Source organism: Aedes albopictus, chromosome 2 (genome assembly GCF_035046485.1).
Source record: "Aedes albopictus strain Foshan chromosome 2, AalbF5, whole genome shotgun sequence".
Classification (NCBI taxonomy): Eukaryota; Metazoa; Arthropoda; class Insecta; order Diptera; family Culicidae; genus Aedes; species Aedes albopictus.
This window is the reverse complement of record NC_085137.1, coordinates 67,472,596-67,484,800: the sequence shown is the minus strand read 5'-3', so window position 1 is coordinate 67,484,800 and position 12,205 is coordinate 67,472,596. Positions and strand designations below refer to the sequence as shown.

The following is a 12,205-nucleotide window of genomic DNA, read 5'->3' as shown; positions in this document are numbered from 1 at the left end:
TTACTCACCTAGCGGAGTGTATACAATATTGTCTGGATAGGAACCGAAGTGGTGACCCGGTCCCATGGGCGGAGGTGAATGACTGGAGAGATACGGCGGTGGACTTCCGTTTCCGTGGATGTATGAGCCACGCCCGCTGTGCGGTGAAGCACCGTCTTCTAGGCCCATATTTGAAGTACTAAAGCTATCGTTGCTAAGATCTGGAAGCATATGGGATCATTAGACTATCTTAAATTTAAACAAATCATTATCAAAACTCACCATGATGACTAAAACTATCTAGATCGATTTTCAATTCGTCCTTATCTAAGAGTTTATCGTGCCTGCTCGGTGAGCCTCCACCCTTCATTGAACGGAAATATTGACTCCATCGCGTTCGACCAGCATCCTTTTTCAGTCGTTTTTCTTTGGCGCGTCTGTGAGGAACGTTTGAACAGATATTTTATTATTATTTTTCAAATAACATAGGAATGATCTATTTTGAAGGAATGACTGGATAGGGTTCTACACGATAGTATTGTAAACTGAAAGAAAAACAACCGATCCATAACGCCTTGTACTCTCACTATCGAGTGCTACTGTATTCCTTTTCAAATGCAAAGCCACTCCTATGTACTTCACTTTATCACAAACGCTTCATCAAACAATAACGTTGAATGACTCTTACCTATTCTGAAACCACACTTGCACTACTCGCATATCTAATCCGGTGTCCTGTGACAACTGTTCGCGGACATGTCGTGCCGGCTTAGGGCTACTATTGTATGCACTTTTCAGCGTCTCCAGCTGTTTGGCGGTAATTGTTGTGCGAGGACGTTTGTTTGATGATTCACCATCCAGTGATCCGTCGGAGAGATATAAACCTGCATCGAGGAGAGGGTACAACATTAAATGCAATGTTTTTTGCTGGACCGGGTGGTTGATGGGACCCTTGAGATACTGATAAATGATGCAAACCAACTGGCTTGCTCGAACCAAGTTGAAAGTGATACATCATCGCGAACTTACCTTTAGCTTTGGCCGCCTCGTAATCGGGCTTGCAGATGAGTTTCCCATCCTCTATCAGATAGAACTCATCGCCTGTGTTGAGCTGTCGCGAGCACATCGAACACATAAAGCACTGCAGATGGTAGACGTTGTCCTGGGCCCTCCGAACCACCTGGGTGGGCGGAATTCCCAAATCGCAAGCCGCACATTTCGTACCGTACCGCCTGTAGGACCCGCAACATACAGAAGAGAGTTAAACATTAACATATAAACAGTTTGCTTTCCTAGCATCATGCAGCCAATCCAACGGCGGATCCCATATACGACCACGAACGGGACACCATCAGCTGGAGCCGTGATGTTTAATACTTACTTGAAAAAGTCGTCCTTGCAAAATAATTGACCGTTTCGAGCAAAACATTTCTCATTGAGCTGGATGTGGCAGTCGCTACACTGGAGACACTTGGCGTGCCACGTCCGGTCGGATACTTTCAGGATAAACCGGTCTAGGATCAGCTCGTGACAGCCGCCGCACTTTGGGATGGTCGCTGAAAGAATGGAAATCGAAAGAGTCTATGGTAAATGCCAATGAAAGTTGTTGATATTGATGATTAGAAACAGTCCGATGACATTCTGGTTTTTATCTTGTACCGACTTTTTGAACCCTCTAAACAGAATTCCCGGATAACTGACACTGAGGAAGATTACAAGTGGTAGTCGAAATACGCGTATTTGTCAAAGGATAAGCAAAAGAGGGCTGAATTAAATGGTACAATAACTGATTACACTAATTCGAAGATTATCGTTTTTGCCACACACGCCCTGGAAAAAATCTGAATCACGTTCACTTTGCTTCCATATCAACTGTGTTGCAGCTCGATAGAAGAAACTAAATGTCTCGTCACTCTTAACAATTAACCAAAAAGATGTTGAAAATTACCTCAAATTAACCTTACTATATAATCAAGCATCAAATACAGGCAACCAGTATTTTCGCACCAAATTTGGCACACAAAATGCGTTTTCAAAAAAGTTTGGTTATACTTTAAAACTATTTGTAATGATCTTCAATTTCAATATTAAATGATCTATTAGATATAGAAAAATCGATGAAATCGCTGCAACTTTTTTTGTGTTACTATGTAATTACGTTTCGGACCCGAAAATCCGCAGTTTTACCCTCTCCCTTCTGGGATTGGGGCATTGATTTGAAATTTTGGTAAATCGAAATGCACGAAATAAAAAAGGAAAGGTTATCACGGAGCTTTAGGGGTTGTGCTGCTACCATCGAAATTTCACGAAGATTCGTCTGCCCATTCTCGAAAAACGACGCTTTTTTGAAATAATGTTGTTACAGTTTCTTACATTTAACGTAAAGAATTTAATTTTCTATATACCGATGCTGATGTAATCATGCCGTTTAATGTCATGGCGTCTTCAAAGAAGTTTTTCACTATAATAATGCTATTGGTAATAATAACCCTCTAAAAGTGAGATATAAAATTTTATAATTATCTATAACTTTGCAGAATATTAAAGAAACGTAGAATCAAAACTGAAAAAGTTTATGAAAAATAAACACTTAATCTATCCTGAAAAGTAACGGAGTTACAAGCATGGCGTCTTCGACAAAGTTATTCAAAACAACTTTTCTAGAACATCAACCTTATCACGGTGTGTCTGGTAGAAGAAATTTATTACAAAAAAATAGGCATCGCTAATTTTTACGTTACGTGAAAGTTGACGCTACTAGCTTTCATTCAAGCCCAACATCGAAATATTCCATCGGGGGAACATTTTCATACAAAAATTGGGAATGTTTGTTAAGTAGAAATAGGGATTAATTTGGAACCGTTCATTTTGTATGAGGAAAAACAGTATTCTGAAAAAGTTGTTCGAGATCCCTCGGTGGATTTTTTTGAGGGACCGTGCAAATGAAAGCTGGAAGCCTCTATTTTGAATAGCGAAAAATTTGGCGATGCCCATTTTTTTGTTATAAACCTTCCCCATACACACGCCGTGTTATATCTTAAACTAGCTGTCCCGGAAAACGTCGCACTGCCTGCCTACTGTGTTTTTTGATATACAGCTCCATAGGGACGCCCCCCGCAAAGTTATGTGTATAGGAGCCCCCCGTTCGAAAGACCGGAGAGGTCTCACACCAAGCTAAGAACCTTCCCCGGCCCCAACAGCACCCACATACAAAATTTCACACCGATCGGTCCAGTAGTTTCCGAACCCATAGCGGTCAGACAGACAGAAATCCATTTTTATATATAACTAGCTGTCCCGGCAAACGTCGTACTGCCTGCCTACTGTGTTTTTTGACATGCAGCTCCATAGGGACGTCCCCCGCGTAGTCATCAGTATGGGAACCCCCCGTTCCAGAGACCGCAGAGGTCTCACACCAGGCTAAGAACCTTCCCCGGTCCCAAACCCCCCTGCATACAAAATTTGAAGCCGATCGGTTCAGTAGTTTCCGAATGCATAGCGGTCAGACAGACAGACAGACAGACAGACAGACAGACAGACAGACAGACAGACAGAAATTCATTTTTATATATATAGATCAAAAACAAATTTTCTATCTCACTTTTAGGGGGATTGATCATTTTTACCAACAGTTCAAAGAAGTTAACGCGCTATAGTGAAAAACTTCGTCGAAGACGTCAGAACGCACATAGGCGTAAATGGATTAAATACCTGGCCATAAGTCAATTTTTTTTTTAGATTTTCCAAAGCCTAATATTTTTTGAAGATGGACGAAGTATTGCTTCATCATGTGGCAATCAATAAAACACTTTGGGATGCATATTTTTTCAAGAATAAATGCCTGAATTTAATGATTTTCTCCTCTGTTTTTTTTTTCGTTTGTATCATAACTCATCGAAGGTACTTCAATTATCAAAATATCGACAGTTTGAAAACACAATTGAGTATGTTAACTAGTTCTCGTGATTATGGTGTATCATTTAAACAAAAAATTGCACCTGATTTCATTTATTTTTCGCTCTTACAGAAACGTTTTCAAAATCATGTTTTTTGTCAATTTTTAACCATTTTCAGAATTCAAAAAGTATGCAGATTCTGCAGCATTCCGCGATCTGGATAAAATAACAATAAAATGTAATACATATCCTTCGTAAATCGCAAGAGAACGGCTACCAGAAAGTACCAGACGAAAAAATAGATCATTTTGGAATTTACATCTTTTTGACTAGTTTTTGTTAACAATTTATGTTAAATTTTGATGTAACTACTTCGTTTCGACTATTTTTTTAATGAATGCCCACTTATTCTCGGTATAAATTCCATAGTAGAATACAATTCGGATCTTGTATCTCTTAACGAAATGTGTCAAATGGAATCAATTTAGTAAATTTGAACAGAATTCTCCAAACACCGTTAGACGCCTAAATGTATGCAATGCGTGAGCAATTTAATGTAGCTAGAACTGTTTCGTTCAAAATTTATTTAAAAAAAAATTAAAATAACTCAAACAAAAAACTCATTATAGGTAGCATGTAATCTTATGTTGATGCACCGTGAAGTATATATTTTCACGTGGATAATGTTTTTATAGCTAAACCTATTGAGTTTTTCACTCAGTACTCCACAAACTTGCTTTTATGTGTAAATTATGGTAAAATTCCATGTTTTAAAATAAAAATGCAAACTGATATATTTCACACGGCTTCTCTCACCATGTTCATACTGCTAATACTTCATTCCATGATTAATTTTTCAGTTTTGATGTGTTTTTCAGGACACTATTGAAGTGAGCCCAAAATGAATTGGGAATCACAAAAAAAAATATAGAAAACGGTACAACATATGAACTGATTTTAAGGGGTCGTTCACAAATAATGTCACGTATCTCTAAAAATTGAGCAGATAGAACAATTGTTCAACAAGTTTTCTAATAATGACATTCCTTACACTTTTGATGAAATCATAAACACGTTATCTTCACTGATGAAAAAAAAAAATGAATTTCACTTGCAATTCTGGGAGAATTACTCTGAAACGAGGTGGCTCGTGTTTCCGAACAATAAATTTTATGTAAATATAATTATTTTTCAGTTCTCTGAACTCAAAAAATAAAAAATGGCGATTTAAGTGATTTTTGGGGGAGAAAACATACGTTGCTCTTACCGAAGTTATAAGAAATCATTTCTGGCCTTTACGTGGATTAATATGGCTATTTATATTCCAAAATGCATCCTAAATATCAAAATTCATAATTTTATCGCTGGTACCTACATAATACACCATAAAAACGTGTTAAAACTTTTTGGCCAGGAAATAGACCCTGTTACTCCAGTGTGGGACGCTAAACAGAATAGTTGGATCAGCAATTGTGCAATATTGTAGTTGGATTTTTGGCGTTCAATATAAGAAATTTTAAACACATCATTTTAAAAAAAAGCACCGTTTCTCGAAAATTGCATGACGGATCTTCAAACATTTGATTTTGATGGTAGCTGCACAACCTCTAAAGATCCGTGATACACCATTCCTTTTTTTTTGGCATTTAGTCAAAATGGCGACCGAAAAACCTTGAATAAGGACTGTTCAATTTATTAAACGAACAACTTGCTTGTGCGATATCTTTTTCATTTTTCAATAAAATCATTATCAGTTTTTTGCATAACTTTCTATAGCTATTCTCAAATGTAGGAAAAATATAACATTGAGCAAAATATTCTTTATGGTGTAACTGAAGCGGTTTTCCAAAAACATCAATAAAAACCCATTTCTTAAAATTCGACATAAATTTAAAGCTCAATAAATGATTGGTAATAATGCACCAAGCAGCATCCAGCTTGATACAGTGAGTTGCCTTGTTTACAAAGAAATTATTCAAAAATATTTATTTAAGTCCTGCGATGCAATAGTCCATAGTCCAGAGTAGTAAAATATTGCTTTCTGAATAATACAGAAGAAAAATTTACTTTTAATTGCATTCTTCAGCAAAAATTTAATCCATTTAGATGGTCATAGTAATAAATTGCATACTTTTTGCTCCATTGATGCAGATTTTCGACTCTAGCGAATCTTGTTATTATTTATTTTCAACAAAGTTGGTCCTATGTTATTGTACATCTTATTTAATAGTAATCGGATGTATTTTTTTATTTCCAACATCATTGTTATGCAAAATTTGCATTAGGTTGCATTGTTATTTGGAAGAACCTTCAAAGAACGAAACTGTTTTGATTACTGTGCCTGTAATGGCGCACAGTAACCAAACCCGCAATGCTATTAAGAAGCACTTTTCTGCATTCAAAACCACATTATTCCTACTTTCGACTGTATGCATAAAAAAAATGTTTATTTAATGTTTTCATGTCCTTTTTGCTTTACAATTGAATTTTATTCAAAAAATTGAATCTCACTTCAAACTTTATTATCTTAACAACTAAATTTCCAATTGAGTTTAAACTTCGCCAGAATGTTTATTACTCATGCTGCTGCAGCATAGCACATACTTTTCTGATATTAAAAACGATATACCATATGTGAACAGTAATTTTATGTATATTTTCAGTTTTCAGCAATCGAAAAGATCGCCTCATTTAACACCTGGCCGATTTTCTATTAAATAAAACTTTTTTTATTCGATTCAAAAATCATTATTATAATGAAAGATGATATACTGAACAACAAAGCAAGGGTGGTTAAATTTGAACAACGCGTCTTATTTTTATAGCCTTGTAAAGTTGTCCGTTTTATAAATTGAACAGTCCTTATTTTCATTTTTTCTAAATCTTAAATTAATGCCCCTTCCCATAACGGGGAGGGTTAAAACTACAGATTTGTTAGTTTCTAGAAAGAAGCTGTCACAAAAGGTGAAATTTATAGCTGGGGTAAAATTGTCAGACCGGGTTACCAATAATAAAACTCGTTATTTTGGCGCAACTGGAATGATTTCCATATGGGGTGCTCTAATAGTACAATTTTCATGGGGTAATTCGCCAATTGTTGAATGGTTGCTACTAAAAATTTTGCTTTCATTTGTTTTTCCATGTATTATTCCACTGTAGTTGAAAAATGTCCAGAGAACGCTCCCAAGTAATCATGGTGTTGAATATTGCATATATAAAGCGCACAAGTTGGCATGCACCGCCCTACATCAACCATTGAAGATGAATTAAAGTGGCAAGTGGCACCACTACTGCTGACTTACGATTATAGTGGTATAATCATAATTCAACAACAGCGGCGCCACTCCCCAATTTAATCCAACTTCAATGGCCCATATAGAGCAATGCATGTCAATACGTACAGCTTCAACAGCGTGGGTTCTTGGGTCTAGATCCACTCATTTCTTAAACTTTCCATTGAATATGAATTCCCTTAAACTCCCCAGGGGCCGTCCATATACCACGTGGAAAGAAAAATCGTGATTTTTTACCCCTCCCCGTGGACAAGCGTAGACTTGTCACTGACAACCGCCCCCCCCCTCCCCTTAAGACAACGTGAACTTTAGAAAAAAAAAGTTTTTTTTTATTAAAAAAAAACAGAGTAATTCAAAAGTTTTAAAGTTTTTTTTACAAAAGATTATTGCGACCATAAAAATTTGCAAATGCTCCTTGGAAAATCTAAAAACGCTCGCTAAAGAATGATCATATGTGTTAAATACCAATCAATGAAAATGAATTTTTGTATCACCCGAAGCTTCCCTGGTAAATGGCTACACAACCCTGTAAAGAGAAAGCCACTTTGGCCTTGAATCTGTAAATCTATTATATCGTGCCTTATGTATTTTTCCTATATGCTATGGTAATACTTATCTACACCTAAGAACCAACACTAATACCATGTACCTTATAAAACCCGAACCCTATCCATGAATAAAGATCAGTCTTGCTAAAACTACCACCCGAGTACGACGAAAGTCTAGTGCGCATCCGAAAAACCCCAGTGAACGCGTGTGAACCTCCCTCAGTGTCTACTGCCGTTGTTCCAATCCACCTTGACCATCGAAGGGCGGTCCGCGAATCTCCGCCGTGTGGATTCGGGGTCGGTAAAAAGTTACTGTGCGTTTAACAATATTTTTTATGAAAATGTGCAATGTTACTCATAAATTATAGAAAACGTTCCATACTTCATAGAAAATGTCCCGGTAAAACAAAATTTTCTCATTAAAAGCGCAATCAATAATACTAAACTGCTTCAAAATAAAATGCAAATGCTCCTTAAAAATATGTACTCATAACATTGCTCCATAGAAAAATTAAATTGCACCATGAAAAGCTGAAATTGCACCATGAGTATTATCAAACTGCACCATATAAAATAGGAATAGCTCCATCACTCGCACGTTTCTGAAACCCCTTTGGAACGCCTCTAAAATATCATACAACGCCACTGAAACATCCCTGGACCTCTGACAGCCCCTTGAAACCAACTAGAACGCTCCTGAAATCCCTTGAAACATCCTGGAGCACTTTTGGAAGCCCCTCGAATCAGGCTCGTGCACAGAAGTGGCGCCAAAGAAGGGGGTTTTCCCAATTTCGGCAAAAGGTGGAGGGGCGCCTAGTGTATGAAGCGTCGGTAATGGGAGGGGTTTAACCACCAACCCCCCCCCCCCCCCCCCCCCTGGTGCACGGGATTGCCTCGAATTCCAGTAAACCCCTGGAACAACAATGGGACCCCCTTAACCCCTTGGAACACGCCTGGAACGCCCATAGAACCCCTTCAAAATCACTTGATAGCTCCCGAAATCCTCTGTAACGCTCCTGAAACGACTTGAAATAATCTTGGGACCTCCTAAATCCCTTGAATCCCGCTGGAGCACCGCTGGAACGCCATTAAAACCCCTTGAAAACAACCGGATCTTTCCTAAAGCCCTCTGGAACACCTCAAAAACCCCTTGAAATGCACGATTAGTGCATAAGATGTGGCATAAGATAAATTCGACATTTGTGTCAGCCTTATAATTAGGGATAATTTACATACAGTGTATCAAAAAATTGTCCGTACAGGAATTTTTTTGTCAAAATAATTTTTCATTCAAATGTTAATAACTTTTTTATGCGTCAATCAGAAACGCTGAAATTTTGACCAATCATGAACCATATATTAAAGCTCTTTTAGTACAATTTTGAGCGATAAGTTTTCTGAAAGTCAAAGAACTTTAAGTAAAACTTATAAGATTTTTGAACACATTTTTAAGACATTATATCTCAATATGTACTCGATGAAATTTTTTCATTTTTTTTGTGTAACATCTTATACCTAAGGCTTTTATATGCAGCCATGTTTGGGGTTTTATATTCACTACAAAAAATATGAAAAATGTGCGTATGTAGTTGACGATGTGTTAAAATTTACCATATTTTGCACATACGTTTTCCACCAATAATAGTTATTTATGTAACGAGTTGCAAAAAGTTGATTTTTTCAGCATGAGTCGTACATTTATCCAACGAGGCTTGCCGAGTTGGACAAATACGAAGAGTGCTGAAAAAATCGAGTTTTGCAACGAGTTCCATACAAAATTTTATGCAATGATTTATTCATTATACAACTCATTTGAATTGCATAATGTTCATAATGCAACTCAAATGAGTTGTATAATGAACATTATGCAACTATTTTTCATTATGCCACTCATTTCAGTTGCATAATGAACCGGTACGGAAAAGTAAGTCATTATGATACTGAAATAAGTAGTATAAAATAGAAATTATAATACTGAATTGCATAAAAGTGCATTAGCTGAACGAAAAATCCATAGGACCTACTCTACATATGTGATTTATTAGGTCAGGTATAAAACTATATCTTTTATAGGGTTTAAAAATGTTGAAAACACTTGGCACTTTTATTGATCAAAATATGATAAATTTCCAAATGACACTCTGAACATATACAGATTTTTCATTTTTTTTTGTGGTGAATATAAAACCTTAAACGAAGCTGCATATGAAAACCTTAGGTATAAGCTGTAACATGAAAAATATTGAAAAAGTTTCAACAAGTACATATTGAGATATAACGTTTTAAAAAAGTATTCAAAAATTTTATAAGTTTTACTAATAGTTCTATATTTTTTAGAAAACTTATTCGATCTCGCTCAAAATTTTACCAATGGAGCTTTAGTATATGGGTTATAATTGGTCAAAATTTCAGCGATTTTGATTGACGTATAAAAAAGTTATAATCATTTAAATGAAAAATTATTTTGACCAAAAAATTGCTGTACGGACAATTGTTTGATACACTGTACTACAAAAAATATGAAAAACCTGCTTATGTTATTGACGATGGTAATAAATTTACCATATATTGTACATATAATCATCCAAACGCTTTCCAAATGATGCAAATGATGTTCAGTATGTCCTGTATGAAAATATTACAATAAGAGAGTTTTAAGAAATTGAAAACACTTGATACTTTTTTTGATCAATATATGATAATTATCCAAATGCAGCTCGGAACATAAAAAGATTTTTCATGTTTTTGTAGTGAATATAAAACCTCAAACAAAGCTGCAAAGTGCAAATGAATGCCTTTGTTTTTATCAAAAACATATCAACCTTTACGCAACCTGACTTATTTTGCTCACTCAAATTTTGATGTTCATTATGATCAATTTTCTTTTATTTTTTTTATTTAATGACTTATTCTCGGAAGATCGATCTTTGTAGAAACTTTTTTTTTATGTCTTTATTTATGAGATTTTCAGCCCGAGGCTGGTTCATCTCAGCTTGTAGAATCTTAATATGGTCTTGAATTTCTTATCGAAGCGTGTTTTTACAAATTGGAATTAATTTTCAAAATTGGGACAGAAATCGTTTAACGCCTAAATGTATGCAATGCACTTGTAATTTCATGTAGTTAGAACTGTTGTGTCCGAAAAGTTGTTAACCCTCTAATACCCAAATTTTTGATGTTGATCTAAATATCATTTTTCGTCATCTAAAATCGATTTAAACATGTTTTGGAAGATGATTCTTTTTAATTCTCGATTTCGTGAATTTCAGTTTTTGATTTTTCTAATTTTTGTTTCTGAACATTCCCACACTTTTATATTTTTCCTGGAAGCCTATTTGGGGTACGGATTTTTTGAGATGAAAACATTTTGAGATTTTATGATTATTGTTGAAATATTTTTATTTTAAATTTTTTTCATAGGAAATTTTATTTTCCGTGTAATTTTAAGGAAAATAATTTTAGAGTGTATTCGATTCCCTTAAACTATTGAACTAGGATAGAATGATTTGGGAAAAATTTAAAATTTGTTAATTGTAACGATTCAGTACAAAATAATCAATGACTTCTATAAAGTGACTAAAACATCAATTTTTCAATGAATTTTAAAAAATGTAAATACGCTTTAAAATACACCAAAAACCCTTTTGAGATATACAAAACAGTCCTAACCATCAGCCAAGAATATAAAAAAAATTGATTTTCCACGAAACAAAAATTACAAAAATGCTCAAACTATACCCCGTCTAAAGGCGGGGTTGGGTATTAGAGGGTTAATGTAAATTTCTAATTCAACTTAATATGGGAACTTGATTTGCGCAGCACATAATCATATGTTGATTGTTGATGTACAGTGCAGAAAAAAAAACAAAAAATAAACGCAGTTATTGATTTGATTGCTAAATTCACTGCGTACAGAAAAACTATCAAAGTTACCCCGTGTTACGGTGCCTCGGAATCGGGACAGGCCACTATAGTTCCAAATGACCTTAAGGTATTTAGAGATATGAATACTTTTAGATTCAGATTTCATATAAGATCTGAAAAACACAACGTTAATGTCTCATTTGGCTAACCGACGTACCCCATTGGATATCCGTAAAAATCCGGAAGTGGTTATCAAACTTGACCAACCAGTGCATTCTATGAAATGGTAGTAATTTTCGGTTGTTCTGTCAAATTTTCATCAACATCGGGTAAAAACTGAAAGCAATAGAGCCAAATGAACATCAAAATTTAAGTGCGCAAAATATGTCAGGGACGTAAAAGTTAAGATAGGGTAAGTGTACCAATTATGGCTATAGTACCAACTATTCGCCATAGGTAAGTTTCACCCTTTAACGATGTAAATCAACGAGAAAAATCACGCTAAAACTAATTAGTTCTGTAATGTGTAAGAACTACTCATAAGTACATAATTTTCAAACCATACCAGAAATATCTAACATTATACATTCACAAAATCAACTCTTACGTCGACAAAATCGTTATA

At 35.4% G+C, this 12,205-nt stretch overlaps 1 protein-coding gene across 5 annotated transcripts in view; it reads right to left on the bottom strand.

The window, feature by feature from the left end:
- The window catches only part of LOC109404819 (LIM/homeobox protein Lhx3), a 183,345-nt gene that overhangs the window by 7,248 nt on the left and 163,892 nt on the right, over positions 1–12,205 (bottom strand). For 2 of the 5 annotated variants that reach the window (XM_062849800.1, XM_062849803.1), the window contains 5 exons: positions 1,361–1,535; positions 1,009–1,220; positions 668–863; positions 262–416; positions 9–200 (listed from right to left, as the gene is read on the bottom strand). In XM_062849800.1, coding sequence (XP_062705784.1) covers positions 9–200; positions 262–416; positions 668–863; positions 1,009–1,220; positions 1,361–1,535 — 930 coding nt within the window. Of the gene's footprint in view, positions 1–4; positions 201–261; positions 417–667; positions 864–1,008; positions 1,221–1,360; positions 1,536–12,205 lie in introns of all 5 variants that reach the window. The other 3 variants (XM_062849801.1, XM_029871382.2, XM_062849804.1) reach the window with 2 other exon arrangements.